The sequence below is a fragment of the Eurypyga helias genome, unplaced genomic scaffold (genome assembly GCF_000690775.1).
Source record: "Eurypyga helias isolate BGI_N326 unplaced genomic scaffold, ASM69077v1 scaffold10590, whole genome shotgun sequence".
NCBI classification, from domain to species: Eukaryota; Metazoa; Chordata; class Aves; order Eurypygiformes; family Eurypygidae; genus Eurypyga; species Eurypyga helias.
In genome coordinates this window covers 107249-130418 of record NW_010226260.1, presented here as the reverse complement: position 1 = coordinate 130418, position 23170 = coordinate 107249, and the positions used below count along the sequence as shown (strand labels likewise).

General features: G+C 41.8%; 1 protein-coding gene across 1 annotated transcript in view; it reads right to left on the bottom strand.

The window, feature by feature from the left end:
* Positions 1-4533: 4533 nt before the first annotated feature.
* The window catches only part of DOCK2 (dedicator of cytokinesis 2), a gene marked incomplete at its 5' end in the record, with an annotated part of 121592 nt that continues 102955 nt past the window's right edge, over positions 4534-23170 (bottom strand). Inside the window, 12 exons of the mRNA XM_010152277.1 lie at positions 4534-4608; positions 5922-6064; positions 7066-7186; positions 8613-8787; positions 10515-10642; positions 11926-12063; positions 15664-15747; positions 16976-17152; positions 17471-17557; positions 19354-19438; positions 20885-20966; positions 22626-22767. Of these exons, the coding sequence (XP_010150579.1) occupies positions 4534-4608; positions 5922-6064; positions 7066-7186; positions 8613-8787; positions 10515-10642; positions 11926-12063; positions 15664-15747; positions 16976-17152; positions 17471-17557; positions 19354-19438; positions 20885-20966; positions 22626-22767 (1437 nt within the window). The remainder of the gene's footprint in view (positions 4609-5921; positions 6065-7065; positions 7187-8612; positions 8788-10514; positions 10643-11925; positions 12064-15663; positions 15748-16975; positions 17153-17470; positions 17558-19353; positions 19439-20884; positions 20967-22625; positions 22768-23170) is intronic.

Sequence of the window (23170 nt, the reverse complement as noted above, 5' to 3'; positions counted from 1 at the left end):
AGAGCAACTCCACCTCGGAATCCGTGTTGTCATTTCGATTTCAACAGAAAAGCATTAACCTGCCCACCCATTCCCTGCTTTTCTAAGAGCTGTGAACAAGTGCTTGGCACAGGTTTATCGCTTTTTGCCAGTCCAGGTTAGGAACGGCTCTTCAGCCAGGTTTTACAATAAAATGGCTGCTGCCTGAAAACACGGAGTACAATATAGTAGCTGGTGCTAAACACTCTGGCTACTTGATGTCCTCCAGATTGAGGAAAATTTTCCACTGTTATTCTGTTATATTTCCTTGTATCAGTAATTGTGGGAGCAAACTGCCTTTGAATCTCAAATCTCTTACGGACAGCCACGTCTATCACAGGAGTTCTGTCCTTTGGGGGCAGGATGGCACAACGTTCCTTCCACTTCATCATGATGAAACTGGACCCATCCCTTCCTTAACGAGTCTTTAAAGAAAGGTCAGGGACTTGGGGAAACAAATCTGAGAACTAGAGAATCAGCCAAAAGCCAGACCAAAGAATATCCCCAAGGGAAATGAGAACAGAGCTGCCTCTAACGATGCCTCGTGCGTGCGGGCTCCGCACAGAATAGCCATACGGCACCCATTACCCCCACTGGGGGTTGGAACGAGGCGATACGTACGGTCGCTTCCAACCCTTCTATAATTCTACTCGCCCAAAATTTCATTTGTCTAATAAAAAAATTACAGACAGCATGTGATACAGATAAAAAGTCCAATGTCGGGCAGTACCTGCAACAGAAACAAGCCTATCACATGTTAATTCTCAGCCCAAGAACACAGTGCGTTCCTAAGGTCTGTAACGTCTCTAATAAAACCTCCTGCTCAGAAACATGAGCCTTACTGACTTGCACTCTGAACACCTTCCTGAGCTCACCCCAGCTGAGTTTTACTGAAATTTTAAGAGCATTAAATTCCCATCCCAAAATGAATGATTAAGTCATAATTTCATAACAAGGACTTGGAGAATCATAGAATCATGGAATGGTTTGGGTTGGAAGGGACCTTAAAGACCATCTAGTTCCACCCCCCCTGCCATGGGCAGGGACACCTTCCACTAGACCAGGTTGCTCCAAGCCTCATCCAGCCTGGCCTTGGACACTTCCAGGGAGGGGGCATCCACAGCTTCTCTGGGCAACCTGTCCCAGTGCCTCCCCCCCCTCTCCGGGAAGAACTTCTTCCTGATATCCAATCTAACCCTCCCCCCTTTCCATTTAAATCCGTTACCCCTTGTCCTGTCACTACAGGCCCTTGTAAAAAGTCCCCCCCAGCTTCCTCGTAGCCCCTTCAGGCACTGGAAGGTGCTATAAGGTCTCCCCGGAGCCTTCCCTTCTCCAGGCTGAACAAGCCCAACTCTCTCAGCCTTTCATCAAAGGAGAGTATCACGACATGGCACAAACAGGGGCAGGTCAGTTACCCAGGTTAGTTTAGGACTACTCCAGAGCAACATGAAGCACCAGAACGCTAACATTTGCCATCCTTGTGCTGCAGTGAGACAGCAGCTCCCTGGAGCTCAACCATTACTACTAACACAGCGCAGCACTCTAGGAGAGAGAAAGCCCAGGTGCTGTGTCTGAAATCCAGACATCTAGCTCACTGAGCATACACGGTGTGCAGCTTAAATGCATCTTGCAGTGCAACAGCTTTCTACAGGGCAGAACATGAAATCTTAGCTGCACACGCAGCCTGCCCTACCCCGTGCTGAACAGATTATTCATTACAGGCTCGCGCTACCCAAGCATTATCTTAGTGCCACACAAACCAGAAAGCCAAGCTGTTACTGTCCAGGCTATCTGAAACTTCTGAGAGAACTGAAATAAACTCTGACACAGAAACCACAGGAAAACACTGTTGTGTCCAGAAATGCTTTTCCAACCTTGCGTGGTGTTAGGGCTATACAGACCACAGGGGAAGCTGTTACAGCTTCATTAAATCCCTGGGACAGCACCCGAAGTCCAACTCTATCCTGGAGTGAATTTCTGCCCTCTGTGCTTCAAAGAACATCAGACACAGAGGTTCTGTGTCGCCTCAGTAGATCTTCCTCTCACACATGAGCTGAAGTCCTGTTTAGCTCGTGACAGATATTACAACAATCAGTGTGGATTACATTTTTAAACAGACGTTGCCAGTTTGCCAAACCTGCGCTGTAGTGCCCGAGGGCATCACTTGGTCAGGCTATGTTGTTTCCTTGGACTAAGTGTCAGTAGCCACCGTTTCTGGAAACTTGTGAATGGCTGGAGCTTGTTGTCCAAACATCCTTAAAACTCCAGCTCCACACATGCCCTGTTCTTGGCAGTTAGTTTTTTCTTAGTTACTTTTGCTTTTCTGCTCAGAGTGGATTTACATGATTTCAGGCTTGAAACAGAATCAAAACCGGGCTGGCAAGAAGAGAACAGCCTGTCATGTAGAACAACCAGTAAGATTTTTGCCGATATTTGGTAAATTAAGTGTGAATCTAAACTCTTCATCAGAAATTATACTAAAACCTGAGGAAAACACAAACATGAATCTTGAACCACTAACTAAACACTCAACACCAAACCTTCCTTTGGACACCGTGCTGCTGCCTTCCTGGTATTTCCTTCTGGGATCTTCCTTCCATTCTTTGTACTTTTTTGTTTTGAATCACACTACTTTAATTGGAATTTATAACAACAGCTTGAACTAGAACTCTCTTATCCCACTCTCACATGAGAACAGAACTGCAAGATAAAATAAGCAAAAGACAATCTTCAACAAGTATCTTTACAAAGAATAAATAGTTGCTAGAGCATCCTTTTCTTATTCATTTTCAGTAGAACCAAACCTTTCCTTTTAAAATACTTTTTATTTTGTGGTATCAGTATTTCTTCACTTTGTCTGCACATACTGAAGGACAAGCTGGGTACCCTCCCCCTCTTCTTACTGCAGGTTAGCAAGATGTACATCATACATCCCCCTCAACCTTTCACTTTCTCTCACCCACAGATAACATACTCCAGTAAACAGGGATTCTTTTTCTCTAGAAAAGCCTTGGTCTTCCCCAGAAACAATATCAAGTTGCTGTGAAAAGCGAATGAAAAGGCCTATCAGCATCCCTGCCAACAAACACAATATTTAGTGTAAAAACTGTACCCATTTTGTTTTGCATGCTATGGTTACTCCAGTGAAAAGTATTTCTTGGCCCAGTATTAGTTCCAATAGTAAATATTTCAAGCTTCACACAGAAAACAATCACTAAGTATTTCTGCAGAAAACAGCTTCACACTGACAACTTGCAAAGAGAGGCTACATTCATTAAATAAACTATTAATGCTGAACGTAACAGTGTTTATAGAAACAGGCTTCGAACTAACTGAAGATGTCTTTCCACTGATTCAACCTCTCAGCAAGGAGTAACTAACCTCTCTGTCTTTCCCACAGCCACATAAATGGCAGCAAGGCCAGTCTCTCCCATCCCCAACACTACACATGGTCACATTTCATTTAATGAGTATAAACCTTTGTAGGTCTCTGAAACATGAAGGGATGAGGGAAGGGCATCAATTACTTTTTAGAAACCTTTCTATCTGTATAACTTACCTGTCTGCAGAAAGAACTGACAGGTTCTCAAAGAGCCCCGAGGTGCTGACCGGCAGTGCTGTCTAGCTCCATACCAACTCTACCTCGTATGTCGGAGAGACACGGAAAATCGGTGTGGAAAGCAGAAGGCTCGGACTCGTAGAATTTACTCGCTGTCAGTAAGAAACTATTACCTTCTATATGACGATATCTAGAGATTTCAGGGAGAAAAGTTCAAGGCAAACAAAATGCATTTTTAACATTTTATTGATGAACAGCAGAAAATGCAGCTTTTGTTTATTATACTGCTTGATGTAATATCAATTTGTACATGTGTAAATAAACTTTTGCACACTTACAACATTAGAGTTGCTGTTCTGAAAAGAACTCGGACATATGGTGGCAGTGATGGACATCACCCCGAGAGCGATCAAGGATACAGAGCAGAGTGGTGGGAGCAGCAGAGGGACCCAAGGACTGCAAATCCAACTACAGCCACACAGCAAATTGTCAGTGGTTGCTTCGTGCTGAGCCATCTGATGACTGGACTACACTGCCAGCAACAGATTAAAGACAGCTGGAGTGTGTCTACACAAAACGATAACTTGATGCTCTTTGCACAGAGCAGGATCTGCCTTACATGACACAGCAAGCACTGCAGGTGGCCTTTCACCACATCGTGCTTCCCAGGAAGGAGTTTTGTCAGCAGGGAACACACACAGCCCTTTCACCTGTACACCCAGAGGCTCGCTAAACTGCTGCTCCACATCCTTGTGGGATCCACATCCTGTAGCATTTTCTTCAAAAGTTATTCCTGTGTCTGTATCACAACTTATCAGAGCCCACGAATCCCGCTGTTCATCTTCTCTATCAGCTACCTGTGTTACCCCTGCCTTGAGAGCAGACAGCAGTCCCAAATAGGATATGTATGTGTATGTAACGATTTTTGGTTGAGAAGTGGTCTTGTAACACAGTAACTACAGATCTGCAGACGAAGGTTTGAAATGGTGCTCCGCAGACTGCTTTCCATCTTCCAGAACTTTGGAAATGCGCTGCAAAAACCAGGAACAGAGTATGTTAAAGTGACGACTGTACTGGATTCAGTTGTAGGCATATTAATTACTAGCTTGTGTCCTTAAGCTGTGGCTAGAGAAAAAAAAAGACACTGACCAAATCCTGGATATTTTAGATTAATTTCTCTATTCTGCAAAGCCATAAAACTGTCCACATGATTTCAATCCTGCTGTCAAGCTCTCTTACAAACGGCTTTTCAGATGTATTCAGTTCTCTTTCAGACTTGTAAACCAGACATTTTGTCCTTACTTAATATGCTATTTAGGTTTAAATGTGAGTGGATGAGGTACTGCTGAAAAGCCATTGCTCCTGTTTCCTAACAGAATATGTGAGAAACTGAATAGAAGTGAAACCCTACAGATTTCAAATTAATGGGTTATTCTCGTTCCTACCAGAGACACACAATTATGAACACACCTAAAAGCAGATTTTCCCAAATGCTGCTCTATGCTCCCTGAAGGCACTAACCGTATTTCTTTAAAAGACTGCAGAAACTAATGGATGAACACAAAACCTATCCGCCAGGGAAAAGAACCCAAGAAAACACAAACTCTGCTCTGACAGCTCAGCAAAGAGCTGACACGTAAGACAGGGCAGGCGCCACAGGATGCGCTATGCCTAGTGGCAGCGACCAGCATCTGTATTACATGGCACTCTCCCCTACTTCAAATAGTGTGAAAACTTCAAAACTTTTGCATCTCACCGTCTGCACTGAGTAGTCATTTTTTTCCTTTCAAATGACATGAAATCCAATAGTTTTAACTTCTGAAGTTTCCAAAGAAATCAAGGAAAGGTTTGTGGCTCTAAAGGAAGGCAAACTGAACTGGTTTAAGCAACACTACTGACTCCAGCCTAAGCCGATTTGTACTTTCAGAGCAGCACCTCTGACCCCAGAACCCGTCTGACGCTGTGCCTGGTCTGTGCACGCTGACGCCGGTGCTCGCTGCCCAGTGCGGTCAAAGCCGACGGGAACCAACTGCCCTCCCTCTTCTGCCAATCCATGTTCCACACAGCAAATCGGAGAAAATGAGTAGGTCAAATGGGACCTCTTGTGGTACGGGCACAGAACGGCACATGTCAGCCTGCCTGCAAACACACGCAGATGCACACCCCTGCCCCAGAAAGGGCAGCCAGAGGCAAATTTTTGCTGACCCAGAGAATTTCCACTCCTCCCTCTGATGAGAGGAGCGAGGAGAAAAAAAAAACTATGGAATTTTAAATCGACTTAATTTTCAGAGCACAGAAACTTTGAAGAGATAACACTTTCTTCCCCAAAACCCACACAACTTACCATTGTTTTAAATAACTGGTTCACTTTCTTTTTTTTGAAGGTCTTCTTGTCACCATCGGAGGTGGAAGGAAACACTGGCTGGCTCAACCTATGTGACGCAGTTGTTTCATCGGGTGTCCCAACGCTGACGGACAGAGTCAATCCTGGGAAGAGAAACATATTGGTGGCACAAAACAAAGTCAAAAAAGGAGAGCCCCAAAGGTAAGATAAAGGAGAATTCAAAATAATGAACTACTGCAACTAGTTCTACTTACTAGAACAAAATTAGGCATTTTTAATCTAACTACATCCTTAGAATACAAAAATAAGTAGACATTTCCTCATTTGTTAATGGGGAAGCACTAAGCTTCATTACACTGAAACTGAATAGCGAAGAAAAATGAACCAATCTGGTCAAAGAATTAAAAATAGATAAATAAGTACATGAAAAGGAAGCGGGCCACGACAGTGGTGTGTTGTGCTAAACGTCTGTTACAGGCATCTGGAAAAACAGGGCCAATGAGCGAGGTAGATGAAGTGCAGGCTAAGGAACAGGAAGAAGTAGGAGCTAAAGGGTATTGAAAATGGGCACATTTTCTCTATACGTCCTGGCCTCAAAATGAGTTCCACCTTCAGTTTCCCCTTCTCTATCATGCAACCGTCAGTCCTTCTAGTGGGCAGTGATGTTGCCTTGTTTCCCACTCCTCTTGCGGTGAGGGAGGCTTATGAGATCCCTCTATAACGTCAGCAGCAGAACTGAAACCCCACTATGGGGCAACCCTTAGGGATATTCATCTGCCCAAGCAAAGTGCAGAGCATTTCTTCCTGTTTCAAACGTGGCCCTCGGCACGAGGGCAGGCTGCAGAAGCCAAGTGAGGAAGATGAACAGACCGTGCCTCTTTCAGGGCAGGGAGAATGCCCACGCTGCAGGAGGAAGCAAAATTTGAAGCTCCAGAAGTAACGCTTTTAGAATGTCAGCACTCGGCAGCACAGTGCTGTCAAGCAGCAGTGGCAGTCCAGACTTAAACTGTAGTCTTCATCTCACAGGCACGGAGCCTCATCAAAAGAGCTACCTACTCTGCCAGGAGCAAACCCTTAATTGCCATGTTTTCCTTACACAGCAGTACGGCAGCGCAGCACCCTTATCCTACTGCAAGCAGCTTACCTGGGATAGTGGGCATGGAACGACTGACGGTACTCATCTGCTTGAGGACAGATGTTTTCTGAGGGGCCACTACATGTTCTGAGAGGTTGGTGTCACTCATGAACTCGTATTTCCTTGAAAGCTGTTCAATTAAAAAAAAAAGCCATTAATGATGTAGTGAAATATGAGCAACAAAGGTCTAAGCAAAGTAATATTTTGTTAAAAGCATAAAATAACATAACTAATAAACTAACTTTCACGCCTAACCCAAGTTCTTTATGGTATTGTTTGCTGAGTAAACAATAAAAGTAACACAGAATATTATGCACTAGCTAAAACCATGTAGTGATTCTGCAGATGATTTATAGTTAGAGAAATACTTCTCGTTCCACATACAGAAAACATCACTAAAGAAGCTAGCCAGCAGGGATTCTGTAATCTGGCACTGTAGGATGATCTCCCTACCACATCTCTGGAATAGCACATCAGCCAGCTCTGACTGTGATCTGCAAAGTGAAATGGAGTTTTGAACGCCTTCCTTCCTACTGCATTAAGCCATTTCCTGGCTGCTGTGAGGCTTGTCACTATTTTTCTGAAGCCAAAGAAAACCCTGTAACTCAAGGTGTAGTGAGATTCCCACAGCTAGGTGTACGTGTTACCTAATTTAATCAAAAGACAAAGGTTTTGTATACTAATGCTTCTGAGGGCATGACTCTGCTTTATCTCTCTCTCTTGGATAAGGACACGTAGCGTAAGACCATCGTAAGCCCAAGCGTCTCCTTGTTTTCCCAAAGAACCTTAGCTTTCCACTGAATTCGCTTTGCCTTTTACGATTCCTTCAGAACTTCTGCTCAAGTGACTTATGCTCTCTCCATGGAATTCAACAGCCTGTTACTGCCTGACATTTTAATTACATAGGGCTCGCCTAGCAAAAGGACATCGTCCACATTTTTTTAATTATTTCTTTTTATACTAAAAGAATAAAAGTCTTCTGAGAACTATACTACCAAAAAAAAACCCCAAAAGAGCCCGCAGTAAGTTATGAAAGTCATTCTAATGATCTAGCAGTGCAATAAAACCACTCAGATGATCCACGGAGCAAGAGATGCCAGCGCTTCCAAACTTCACCCTGGCACTGTTTAAGGAACACCGCTTGCAATCTTGCAGTTTCCTAACAGCTGCGTGTTCCGTAACAAGGTACAAAACGTACCAGGCTCATCACTTTTGAAAGAGCCCTGACTGCAAGCAACTGCCATGAAATGTCAGCAGAGTCAATTGCCTCTCCCCAGCTTAGCCCTCCCAATGCAGTTTTACGCTAACCAAGCTTCAGAATTTGCAACTTCGGGGCTATATCATCTGTCATCGTAAGCAGAGATGTTCCCATGCTTCCACTGATTTGTTAACTCCTCAGCATCTTTCATGATTCATTCCTGGCAGGGCGGATCGTCCACCTCCTGAATACCCCCCTTCAGCTGGAGTTGTGTGTGAGGCACTTCTCTTTTCCTAAGGGAAGGAGTAATGTCCTCTTTTTTGCGGATTATAAATACTGCTCTAAATCAGTGACGTACGCATTTCATGTCAGAGATCTCCGGCGCCACCTTCTCGTCAGCAAACACCACACTGCTTCTTTTTGTTCTTTTTTTGGACCTTCTCATCTTTACTTCAGGGTGAGGATTAATTTGCAGAGCAGCCTCCTCTGATTCCGCTTTTACTGGCTTTGGTAGCATTACTTCCAGATCAAAGCTGCAGAAGCAAAAGAAAAAAGGACAAGTTGCTGAGTGATATTTTAAAAGCCACTGGTATTCTGATGTCATTTCCCCACAAAACAGAGATGCAGGTCATCCTCTGCTTTGACTTTCTACGCAGCCTTGCACGCTGTTGGCCAAAAGTAAACGATGTGCTTCAGCTGGCACCCGTAGATACAAGTAAGATACCTTCAGGAGGTACGACGTCACCTTAAAATGTTGCAAAGAACGTAAAACACGGACGTGAATGCCAACCCCTTTTTAAAGGTCTGTGCATTAGCTTAGGGACTCCTGAACTCAACAGAGTTAGAGCTCACATGGCACGTTTATGCACAGTGATGACGGTGCTGAAGGCAAGACGCGCCACGCTGGTTGCTGAAAACGCTGGAAGAGACTATTACTATTTATTCTTATGTTTTAAATGCATCCCCCTCTTCATTTCACTTTATGAGACAACAAGGCACATACCCAGTGCTTAGAAACTAAAGTCTCCCTCTTTCTCTTCCCCTAATTTTTATAGTTTAAAAATTGGCCTACTTTTCCTCTAAAAACCCAACCCAATATGAAATCGGGGCTGGGTTTACTCCCTCCTCGGCTGATGCAATCACCCTACTGAACATGGGGCTGACCTTATTTTACAACAAAAATTGATAGAGCAAGCAGTACGATGAATTTGTCAGCCCATGCTTCCTAAAAGCAAATGAGGATCCTAAGAACCAGAAGCAGGTGCGTGATTCAGCTGCTGAAGTGTAGTCGCCTGGTTCCACAGGAGGCGTTCCGCTGGATGTAGAGACACGGGGCTGGCAGGTACGACATACATCACCTTTGTGTGCTACACCCTTCTTGAGTGGAAGCTGAAGGGCAGGAAGAACGGCCCTGGCGGCCCGGGGCATCTCAGTGTGTGATACTACACTTCTTTGTTAGACAACTCAAAAAACTGAATGGAGTAGTATTAAACAACGAACTGGGAGTCAAACATACAGGAGTAGAGTCGTATCTTAAGAAGAAAGACTTCCAAATTAGGGTCATACACTTTGGGATTTTTAAAGTGAACTACCCAGAAAGTGAAACTGGATGCCTTAAAAAAAAAAAAAAAAATCACAATCAAACACTGTTTAGGAAGATCAGCTTTATATGTGCCTTGTTTGGGAAGAAGTTCTGTGTGTCCAGAAGATAATTTATAAATTGATTAAGACCATTTGTGGATTAAAAAGCTAACCAATACACCTGTAACTGTCCTCTCAAACGTCATTTTGTTTCCCTGCACTGCAGTTCAGACAGCGTATCAGGCAAAGCATTTTACGTTACTACAGGCTTTATCAAACACTCCACCTCCCAACCTGTAAGTTTGTAAAGGCTTTCCTCTTCCTTTCCAATTTTTACCATAAGGATATGACGTTAAAAGCTGTACAAAGTTGCAAAACCCCCAGTTCTCTGTATTTTTTTGAAATGCCATTTAAATTATAAAATACTTGTTTCCTGAAAATCAAATGTCACTATTTTTCAGTAGAGAATTGAGTAAATTTTTGTATTAATCTTGAAATACTGTAGTGTTAAGCCTGGAGGAAGTGATAGCCACAGTTAGCAGTGATTTTGGCACAGTCTGAAGGGACTGCTAGTGGTCTTTTACCCTTGAATACCTTTTTAAAAATCTTGTAGTTTCATCCCATAAAACTGATTAAAGACCAGGACTAAGAGAAAGTCTGTACTGTACTCATAGCCAACCTTTCTGAAGCAAGTCTGTTTGGTGTACTGCAGTCCGAATTCATGGAGGTCAGCGAAATAACTGATAACTGACGATAGGATCGCAGCATTGATCTTGGCCGTCCTACTCTCTTGTCATCAAAATCTGGCTACAGGATGGAAAAGAGAAACACATTCTGTCAAACAGCTTTGTGGGAAGCTCATTTCAGTCCTTTCACTAGGTCTTGAAGATTGAGTACAGATGTTTTGACATATTTGCTACCATGAATTACTGTGATTGCCTCTTCTGTCTGGATACACACTTGCTCTAAGATCTCTCATGCTCAACAATAAGGTGAGTAGCTAAATAAACTACAGTTGATATAATTAACTTTTTTTGAAAAATAAAGATCAACAGACACTTTTCTTTTGAACAAAGCTGGGGCACACCACTGAAGTACGTGCTTAGGTAAATACTTAGTCTTTGCTCCAAGACAATAATCAGTCTGCATCTCCAATACAACAGGTTCTGCCATCTCTATACACTGATATAGCCTTTTTTATTTATATGTTGGCAAATGTTGGACAAAATTGGCATTTCTCTAATAGCTAGACAGGAAGAGCAGGAGGATTCTCCAGGTCACCATGTCTCCATATTGCACAATGCCATGTATGTTCAAGCATTAAGCAAGACTGTTAATTGTGGACTGCGGCCTCTCTATTATCATGGCATGGGACTGAAAATAAGAGAAACACACTGACATAAATAAGCAGAATTTTCATTAGATAGGTGTGTAACACAGCACAATATCCAAAATTTAGGTTAGAAACTTGCTACATTTTACCCTATCAAAGAAGAAATAAATCCTCATAAAATCATCAACGCTGAAAGCAGCAACATAAAATAATTTCCAAAGCAACTAGGGTTTAATCCCCCAAGCCAGCCAACATAACTCTTGCTAGTCTGCGCAAGGTCAGATAGAGTATTTTATTCAAGAACTGTCTGGAGCGTTTGTGTTCAGAAGTTATCCTCAATTCCCATATATTTCAGTTTGGTCTCAACTAGTATTTATAGCATTACACCCACGATAGGTTTTACTTCCCAACACAGCTGGAAGTGGCTAGCACAGGAAGACATCAGTTGCAGATCAAACCCCTAAACCACTAAGAAAAATTACAAAGAAGAGAAACATGAGAATTTGCTTTTACTTCCTAAATAAGGCAGAAAAGAATTGCAAGTTTAATAGACATACTAAAATACTCCAAATTTTCCAGATTGAGGCATATTTGATAGGTCAGAGAATTGAACCAACTCTCTGACTAGAAAACTCAGGTCTCTGTACCTTCAGATGAGAAGAACACTTCAACAGAAGTTTAGCATGTTTTTGTTTAGAAGACAAGATACGTATTCGGTGAAGAGAAAGTGCAGGAGAGGGTAAAAGGAGAGCAATACCAATTCTCTGGTTCCATACTGTTTTTCCACTTTGACTTTTAAATGCTTGAAACATTCCTCCATACGATCATGGAAAGGACGAAGACTTTCAGAAACTCTTCTTTCATGGATTTTGATTCCAGCCCCAAGGAAAGGTATCTTAAAGAGGGAAAAAAAGAAGAAAAAAAAAAAGTGAGACTATTAAACTGGGTCTGACAACTCCTTTACCTGCATTTGGAGTATCTGCTGATTCAGCTGTCAAACTCTGGCTGTGACTGGCAGACAGATGTGGCTGCTGATGTCGGCTTTCAGCAGCAGCTACACAAGGGAAAGGGCTCCTGAGAAATAAGCTTGCCCAGTAAGTTTCTGAGGATTGGTGGTGGCCTCACAGTGACAGTTTTCTCTCTTCCATGTATTTTAAGGTTAACCATTCATGAGATTAAACATAACCAAGCCAGAGTTTAAAAAGTTCTCAGACTACCAGCCCACCTGCTTATGAAGGTGCCCTGTCATTTACAAGAAAAAAGTTAGGGATGAAAAAATATCCAAGTGGATTCCAGGCAGGTGGTTTCAAACTCTTCTCTTTCAGAGTCAATCTACTGGGGGCTTAATCACGTGATGGCTCTGACAATCGCTGCAGCAGCGTAATCCGTTACTGACTGGTTACTGAAGGTGATCACTGCCCTTCTCCTCGATTTTAGTCTGCAGGTCTTCTCTGTACTCCCCATACGTCTAGAAAATCTCAGGAAGATAATGCTTCAGTACAAAAATGAACAACTCGAGCCATGACCAGAGGCAGCTGGCACGAACCAGTCTGACTTGGCTCAATTTTACCCCTTTCCAGTGAGAAGTAACCAAAGGGGTTAAGATCTCCGGTTCTTCCTACCAGAGTTGAAAGAAGGCACATAACAAGTTTTTAAATAACGGGAGAGGGGGGATGCACCTATTCCCTTAAAGAAGAAGGCCTGATAAAAAAAGCTCTATCAGTTCATTAAATACCTCCCTCCCCTTGAGTTTCTTAAAAACTCCTCCTTTGTCAGAAGGAATGGCTTTTTTACCAAATGAGAAATAATAGTAATAATAGTTAAATCTTACACTGAAGCAAACACGGTAGTAGTATAACCTTCGTAACCCCTCTTCCCCACGTTTTTGTTTGCTATCATACTACTCCTATCTCCTTTGCTGTTCTATTAGTTTAATAACGCCCAGCTAAGAGCAAACAAACCAGACCTTACCTTCAGAGGTAGCTGACAGCACACTCTGACAGGCTGTTTATTCAGTGACAAACATATTCACAAAGAGGAACTTTGTAGTGCCTCTCTTTAAATTATAAAGATATTTTATTACTCTTCAGTCTCTGAAAATGGTGATTTATGAGTTTTGTGCAACATACTTGTAGCTACCTTTCTGCTAGTAACCTTTTCTAACTGCTTTACCATCCACTTTTAGCTGTTTTCCATTAATGTTTAGGGCTTTTTAAGTAAAATCCACTTAGATTCCACACTTCCCTTTTGTGTTCTGACACTAAAAATACTATTAATATCATACATATCTGTTCCCTTATTGACCTGGTCATATTTTAATGGAAGTTTTTTTAATTTTAATCTAACTTTGAAAAACACAGTATTAAAGCCCATCAACTACAGACAGATCTGTTTGTCCACCTTAGGGAGATTTACAGCGCTGGATATAAATCACCACTTTATTTCCTGATGCCAGGTGGTATTATGGTCATTTTATACCACTGCATCCACCGAGAACTTCTGATGGTCAGCAAGCAACCACATACAGAGCCTGTGGTGGGCCACGATACAGGAGAAAGGTGTAAAGGTTGGTGACTCGCACGAATAGCCAAACTGAGATGAACCAAAAAGAAACAGGAAGAAACTTGAAAAGCATTAAGAAAATAGTAGAAAAAAAAATCCATTTAAACTATTAGAATGATTCATTTCAAGGCTGAGAGAGGAATAAATGGTTAATTCTTGCTTTTTTTCATCTACAAAACAAACATAGTGTAGCCCTCTCACAGGGATGGCATAGGATTAAATCAAGGACTGTCATGGTTTAACTCCGGCTAGCAAAATACCATGAAGCCGCTCTCACAAATGCAGCACAATGAGGAAGAAGTTTTGAGTGAGTTGCTACAAAGAAAGAGACATAGAACATGACCAGAAATACCTTGAGCCATTCACTTCTGATAGTAAAACTGCAGATTAACTCACACTATTTCATAACATCCCTCTAGAAATGGAGGTCACTATATTATGTCTTTATATAGCCATTAGTATGCCCATTCATTTATACAGCAAACAGTTCTTTCTCACTTAAATCATCTACATTTCAGAGGATGTGGCTGTCAGTGGTTTCTTGACAAATCACCTATGTGCAAAAATCTTAGTCTCTTCTCTCACAGTCATTAATTTTGCCATATATCAATGGCAATAATTTCTATTTGGACTAGATATATTGATAATTACTGAGGTCATGTTTTTCTTCCCTCCATTATCATCACCAATGCTGAGGTCAATGCAAAGAGCCTTCAATCTCAGCAAAACCAGATTTTTCTGCTACCACCTCCCGCAGGTGCATTTTCCTCTTTGAGAACAAAAGGGTCTGCAGGTTGGGTTGGCTGGCCATATGTACACTAAAAATGAAAAAAACCCAAATAACCTTGGTGCTGCTAGCACAGGCAGAACATTCAGTTTTCCTCCAGAGATACAGATTAAAAATATTTACTAACGGCCTTGCCTGCTATTTGTCACACAGAAGTCATGTAGCCGCGATCTCCAAGGGTCGCTGAGCGTGAAAACAACTCCTGTGAGCAGCCGGCATTCCATTCAGGTTTCTAATACAAAAAATCCCAAACCCACAAACAAGGACACGCACCCACCTCTAGGAAAGAGTTATTTCCCAGAGAGAGTTTCTGACACTGACAAATGCTTGTTCTCCCAGCAATTCATGAAGTCCTCATGGCTTCGGCCATGCTCTCAGTTTTGTCTTTAAGAACACAGCCTACAGCACGGAGCTGCTGATGAACCATTCCAATGGATATGCTCTACAAAGTTCTTTCCTGGCCTACTGCCTGCCCTGGGACATAAGGAGATAGGGGCAATTCCCCTGACCCTGGTAGCATTCCATCTCCCTCTGAAAAGACACTGTAATGACGACACTCCTCGGGACACGTGGGGTTTGTAATTAAGCCATTTCTCCAGTTCAGGTACAGGTTTCAAAAAAACCCTGAAGGACAGGATCACTTACATCTCCCATAATGGTTTATCAATCACAGGCCACATCAGAGAGAGGAATTACTGCTGTGTTGTCTTGTCAGTGAGCTTAGTGGGGCAGTAATGGAATACATGCTTCCTGCTAGGCACCTTCCAACGGAAGGAGTTCAAGTCCTTTTTCCTACTTAAAGGAAACTTTTAATATCTAAATAGGATAATAAATAGAGAGTCCTTTTACAACTATACATACTCTGAAAGAGGAAGTTTAGAATAATCTAACAGAATATTTTGCTATGAATCCCTTTTCAAAAAATACTGTGAATTCATCACAAAACTAGACAGGAAGTTTGTAACAAGAATCTCATCCTTCTATCCCTCACTCCTTTGGGGAAACAGGAAAAAGAACCCCAAACACACAAAAATACCCCTGGTAATACGACACAATCATCTGAAAGCTATGATCTGCTGCTAGAAGGGAACAGAAAAAGGGAATAGCTGATGAAGCCTCAGATGACTGCTGTCAGTAAAAAGTTACCTGCCAAGCAATTAGGTCTTTGAGTCTATTCAGCTTCTCCTGATCCTCTGGATGGTCTCTGACGTATTCTTCTGTAAAGAAAGCCTTAGACAAAACACAGTTCAGTCCCATATGTTGACAGGTCAAGAAATCGGTGACAACTCTATTTACTCCAGCTGCTGACCATGATTTTGGTTACCAAATAAGACAGACACATATGCCCCTTAACCAGACGCTGCTAGTGATAATTTGTTACTGTATCACTTGAGAACTGAGGTACTCTTTACTGCTAAAAAAGACTAAAAACTCCTTATCCAGCACTTCTGAGTTTGAGACCCTTACTATGAAACCCAACTACTGTTTGCTTTTTCCGCTTTCACTGAAACAAAAAAAAGCACAAATTGGGAGTATCAGGATTTACATTGATAAATGAGCACGGTATTCAGGTACCCTCCTTGCTGACATCGGCCAGTGTTACACAGTGAAGAAAGAGAACTCCTTGTATGTATGAGCAGAGCCAGACTGCATACACACTGACTTCTGCTGCCCAAAGGTTTTATCCCCCAGGTACAAAAGAATACAGCTGTTCATCCATGACTGCACACAGCTAAACAAAGGATACTTTAGGAGTAACATACCATGTCACTCCTCCAGAACGTGTCATGCTTACCACATACAATCTGTGTGTGTACACATACATATTCATACGGCATCTTTTCAGCATTAGCCAAGCCTACTGAGCGTGGCACATGCTTTCCATCAGGAAATGGCAGGCAGAAATAATAGAGCTCTACAGTGGTGCTGTAACCCCACATTCATTTTCCTTCAAAACATTATTAATTTAGAGTTTAAATTCCTATGATTTTTTAGGATTCCTGCTCTCTCCCCTATGCCTTCACAAGGTGGCCTTGGGGACAAATCTTCAGTTTTTATTTGCATTCCCATTTTTTAGCAACAGAACCTGCAACACAGAATGGCTGCAGTTGCTGAGGAAACCTGATGACGGTTTAACTGACAACCCACATGTAAATGCTTCAGACCTACTGTGGGATAAACCTGACTCATTTACTCCAGGCTAAACCTTCTGATGTGCAAGAGGTTTCATCACAAAAGGGGTATCTTGTCTCACACTTAATACCGACCTTCAGTTACTCCAGTTTTCTAGTTTCTGCTTTCAGACAGATGTGACCAGGATATGAGGATCTCTTAATTGGTGGAGTTACAGCTTTCACATACCCAGCCCACACTCCACTGCCAGTTCGAACAAAGGATGTAGGAGGATTATGAAATAATATATCTGAATATGTTCTTTGCATTGACTTAAAGCTCTTACCTTCTCGTATTTAGCAAAGCCGCCCATAACAGCTGGATCAACGATTCCATTCAGAAGCATAGAAAGTGGATTAATGGGAAGGTTCTCATCACTCTGGTACTGGTTAATCATCATCAGAATTTTTTCGTTTGTCGTGGACATAGTCTCAATAGCATTCTCTAAAGGACTAATTGTAGTCTACAAAGAAACAAAAGACTTTCAAGGTTTATAGAAAGAGATAAAAAGGGTATTTTGGTTTTATAACCAACATTCATACAACTCAGCAAACCAATACAAATTTGTTCTGTTCTCTTAAGACACGGTCCTGGAACTATGAATCGTGTGTAAGATACAATGATCCCAGCAGTAGAAAGATAAAACATAAGTAGCAACAGTTAGGTATGTATAAAAGTAAGTAAATGACAACAGCCCTGTGTGATACATTTGCAAACTATTTTGCACACAAGAACTCATACAGATACGTGTTTTATGGGTTCTTTGCACGTTAATACGCACCTGAGACATGGAGACAACCTCAAACCATCGTAAAATTCCAGGGAGCTTGTATGCTGTAACAAATGATGTTCTCTCAATCCACATCGACTATTAAAGAAAGAGAGCAGGGAGAAAATGATGCTTCAGGATTTAAACTTCCATCTTTTCCACCTTCTGAAGCGTCAGAGTGAAAAGAACATAGATGGAAAACATCTGCACATTTTTGCCTAAGAAGACACTGCAAAATGAATCTAGCACAGCAATTTGCCCAAATCATTTTTCTGATTTCCGCTGAGGTCATCTTCAGGCGCTAAGCCGGCACACCGCAGAAGGAAGGAAATGACCCTTGAATCTTTCAGTCTCTGTTCCTATTTTTGCCATTACAGGGTGAATGACGGTGACTAAATGACCCGCTCTCACCTCACCCAGACTATGCTTCCTGCCTCCACTTCTGAAATACATTTCTGCAATTAAAAGCAGTAACAGCCCTATAACTACTTCCCAGCCTTTCTTTTTCCCCTTCTGAACTAGCTGTTCAGCTGTTTTAAAACGATACTTGTTCTTTTACCCCACTTCTCCTTATTTTACCAATATCAGCCCATCTAAACTGCCAGTACTGAAAAACATAATAATGAACACAGTGAGGACATACTCCAATGATCCCAATTTCCCCCTATTTGAAGTAAGTATGCATATTATCTATTGTCATCAGCAGTGAAAACGTTAACAATTTCGTTTTTGTAAAACCATTTCAAGGTATATTCATAACTGGCTTGAAAACTCTCCAGTTTGCAAAGGAAGCCAACCAGTCTTGATAATACAGTGCAAAGGTGGGAAGTCAGGGTAGAGCTTGCTCGTGAGGCCTTTACTTTAACAGCAGGTAAGCAGCCCCTCACAGGAAACTGTTGACACTACTGATCAGCACACACGGAACTGAAATTTTACAGTTTGGAAATAAACAGCTTTTCTCATCAGTATCCCAAGAGCATAGCTTTAGCCATCAAAATGGGGCCTGTAGTGACAGGACAAGGGGTAACGGGTTTAAATTGAAAGTGGGGAGGTTTAGATTAGATATCAGGAAGAAGTTCTTCCTGGAGAGGGTGTGGAGCACTGGGACAGGTTGCCCAGAGAAGCTGTGGATGCCCCATCCCTGGAAGTGTCCAAGGCCAGGCTGGATGAGGCTTGGAGCAACCTGGTCTAGGGGAAGGTGTCCCTGCCCATGGCAGGGGGGTTGGAACTAGATGGGCTTTAAGGGCCCTTCCAACCCAAACCATTCTATAATCTATGATCCCAAAATTGGATGGTCTGGTTTTCATCACAAACTACAAAACTTCAGGTATCTGTATAATTAAAATATAGTAACTTCTTGCGTTTTTATGCACAGGGGTGAAAAATAATCTATGGCATTGCAGATTTCCCGGGGTACTGGAACAAGACAGTCTCTCAGCATTACACCATTACGCATGGGAACAACAGTGACACAGGTAGCGCTCCAGTCTGTCAAGATCTGACAGGGCTGATGAAAGCAGACAACACACACCTCTCACTGCCAAGCTGGCAGCTGACAAACGTGTTGTAAACTACAAGAGGCAAACCATTTGATATTTATTTACATGTCATCTTGTTTCATAATGAAAATCTGTACCAGCAAATGTTACTGCCTAACGCAAACGTGTTGAACATACTTAAGTACCTAACGTTTACGTGCAACTGAAGCAGTGATGGGTCACTGAGTATCTACACAGTAGTGCTGAAATAGAGAAATACTGCATTTTATCTTTTTGAAACCGATCCTGAAGTTAGGGTGTCTGTAATGAGTAATCCGAGACTAAGAAAACATCTAGATCAAAATTCAGCCATGGTTACCAGAACTGCAACCATCACCTTGTCATCCATTTACTTACAGCAAATTCATTTTCAGGGTCAACAGATCCTTTTCTGACTGGTCTTGAATAGTGGAACTGGTGCACATTGTTGGACTTATAAAAACTGAAAAATTTAAAAAAGACTACTATAACATACATAAATTTATGGATCTTTTTATCACAGTGAAGTATTTCATTTTGCGTCAGTTGAGTTTTTAATTAAAAGCAAATTTACTGCTCAGAAAAAAAAAAGGCACTTTACTGAAAACTCAGGAGACAACTACTTTAGCTATAAATCAGGTCAATACACAGTACTTTACAAGTATTAAGCTTCAGCTTCTGACTGGGTATAATTTCCAGGTATAAAAACTCCAGAACTCCGAGATTAATGTTAAAACCTAGAGAAGAAGGTCCAGACAAGATTTTTACTTTCCTGTATTCTTGCTGTTTTATCTACAGTGCTGTATAATGGCATACAAAGGGAGTATATTTGCTAAAAATAACTCAGAACAGAGCGGATATATTCACCTGGACTGAAATACATGATTTTGCAATCCACAGCACATGCCAAATCAGTTTAATTACGTCTAACAATTCCGGTCACACAGCAGAACAATGGCAATTCAATAAACTAAACATTTGATGCCATTAATAACTTTTTTTGTTGTGATAAGGAAATGTATATAAACATTTGTAGAGGGAGACATCAATGTCAAGACATTTATTGCAAATACACGTTATGGTCTATTCTATTTAGCTCATGAATCATTCTCAGTCACCGTGAACACCTATTTCCACCAAATTCATAACCTCTCGGCTTCTAGCGCTGGCTAATTTGAAAGAACAGAGATTGCACAGTGGGTAAGTATTTTGCTGTCCACAGAACAATGTCTCCTTTCCTGTTAAAGCTCGCTCTCTCCATTCTTCTCATAATCCTCCTTTGCATATTGATGGATTTGGAGACAAACATCTCAGAAGCCTGAAGTCAGCCAATATTCCAGTAGGTACTGTACCCAGAGTTTTGGCCCCAGCTAACAGAAATAACTTTTCACAAATGTGGTCAGAACACTGAATTAGGAGCAGGTAAATACGCTCAACCTGTTCTGTTTTGGGTTAGGAGTTTGGAAATATTGGCCAATCTGTTCTCAAAATACTGTGGACAATTAATTTCCTTTATTCCTTTACAAAACCTTGCCCGTAGTGTCAAGGCAAACCATTTTGCCACCACGTGCTTTGCACTTGGCAAGAATCCGTAACAAGATTCCGTTGTACCATTCTCATACCACCAGTCACCAGTAAGATCCCGCTCTCACACCACTGGCCCAAGAAGTTCTGCTGAAAACTCAGTAACTTGGACCCCAAGCATGGATTCCCCCTCCCTCTCTGTAACCATATGCTATTCCTTACAGCATTCTGTCACGAGTGTCCCAGGGAATACACAAGTCAGTAAGCTAAGACGATAAGAGCTGTAAAATTCATTGGCAAATAACTGAGTTGTGAAAATTATGGTTGTCATTTTAGGAACATGGACTGACTTTCAGTACGTTATCTATTACAGAAATTCACTTACTTTATAATTTGATCAGGTACTGCCTTATTTTTGAATCTAGGTTGCTCCTCCAGGACTGGCTGAACTGTAAAACACTGGATATCTGAAGTCACGAAAGTTAAGGGCATGTTAAACCAGCAGTATGAAATACTGTAGGTTCCAGGCAAAATAAAATACAATGAACAAAAAAATAAAAGACAATATTTCCTGATGGAAGATCTTCAGGGTTCAGGGTTTCCTTTTTGGAGCTTTTTTGGCTAAAACAGGAAAAATCTGTCAGTAGTAACCAGTGAATATATACAAATATTAATTTTTTAATTATATTGTAAAATATTGCATATCTTTATTATTTACTGAGCTTGAATATCTGTATCTGAATTTATCACACTGAATGATTCATTAAGTTTTAAAGCCAAGCCAACTTACAAAAATAACATCCACAGCATCTGATGTTAACAGTTTCACTATTTAGCTTTAGGCATGCATAATGTCACAGTGTTTAGCATCTCATCTCTGAAATGTGCAGCTGAGCAGCCCCTTCACCCGAGACTCCCTTTTCCTGTGCTAGAGTTACTTTCCAGTCTGAATACTGTATTTGTAAATTAATACATCATATTCTTACACGTTTCCATTTATCTGAAACGTGTGCCCTCTGGTTTGATTTGTAGCTGTTTGTAGTGTATCTCCTGTTAGCTGCCAACAGACGAGTAACTTCTACTCTAAGAAAGGACTGAAGCATATGATCCCAAAAAAAAAGTGAGGACACAAAACACTTAGGAGAGCTTGGCTCTCAAGTTGAATGTACTACATGAGAAAAGCCTGTAATACTCTCTGCTCCAGCCTCAACAGTGTGAAAAGAAAGCAGCATTCCTTTTCTCCTCCAGCAGGTTCCACCAGAAGAGACTCAAGAGAGCATGTGAAGTATTACAGTATTACTTTGAAAATGAATAAAGGAAAATGAACGTGTGAAAAAAAAACGGTCTGATACAACGAGGCGATCTCATATCTGCTCAGACAGCAATGATTTAAATCAGAACATGAAGAAAAAGATAATGCATAGAGTACTTCTTCACAAGAATAATTCAGGGGGTTAATTATATCTGTGAGTTCATTTGCCCAGAAGAATTTGCGAGTGACAGAGGGCACATTTATGTTGCCAAGGAAAACAGGTGATGCCCAAATGCAGTGCCAGTCAGACCAATGTTCAAGGACAACATGGATTTACTATCAAGACACGACAGCTAGGAATGTGAATTAGCAGACAAATTGCTGCTTTAAACTTAGCCAGCTCAGGTGTTCACCACCCGTTGTGCCATTTGAAGAAAACAAGGTACACCATGGATTTTCTTCACTGAAAGGGCTGTCAGCACTGGAACGGGCTGCCGGGGAGGGGGTCACCAACTCTGCAGGTACTTGAGACACGCGTGGATGTGGTGCTCAGGGACACGGTTTGGTGGTGGAATTAGCAGCGCTGGGCCAAGGGCTGGCCCCCATCTAAAGGGGCTTTTCCAACTGAAATGATTCTGTGATGACTAAAAGAGACAGACTCCTTAGAACTGTGAGAGAAACAGAAGCAAACATCTTAGGAACAAACCACAAGCGACACTGCAGGGCACAGAAGTAAAACTGCAAACTGAGCTGCCTTATTAATAAACTTCCATCCTTTTTAGGAAATGATTGTCCCACACAGACAAACTCTTGCTGAAAACAAGGTTTCCCCAACCTGCCTGCATTCTGTCATCTCCCGCGTGTTCAAGGATACGCTGACCAGGAGAGTTCTTCACCTCCTCCCCAGGTGCCGAGGTGGTGTTCATCTTCTCCGCGCTGGGAAACTGACTCAGCAGCTGGGCCTGGAAATCCTCCCTCCTCTCATACTCCTTCCCACGATAGATGAACACTTTGTTCTGCAAGGAATCAAGAGCTGTTTTCTTGGGCCGCGTGACGCTGCGGCACGAGTCAGAGATGCATGTTTAGCAGCAGAAACACACAATGGGGTCTTCAAATTTCGAAATGAGTGTTACTGTTTTCTGAATATTAATTAACTGTAAAGCAAGATGCCCTTTGACCAGCTGCTGGAATGCAGCACTGACTCTCCAAAGATGATACTTTGTGCTTGTTAGACACAATGAGGATAAACTGGCATCATCACGGAGGATGCTCCTGTAGAGCAGAATAAAATCAGAATGGGAGGTAAGAAAAGTACTGAAATTCCTTTTCTTCTTGTCTGTCAAGTAAAAGTGGTTGCTTTCAAATACATTCTGAGTCCAGGTTTCCTCTGCCTGCTCCTTCTCCTTGGTAGTACAAGTT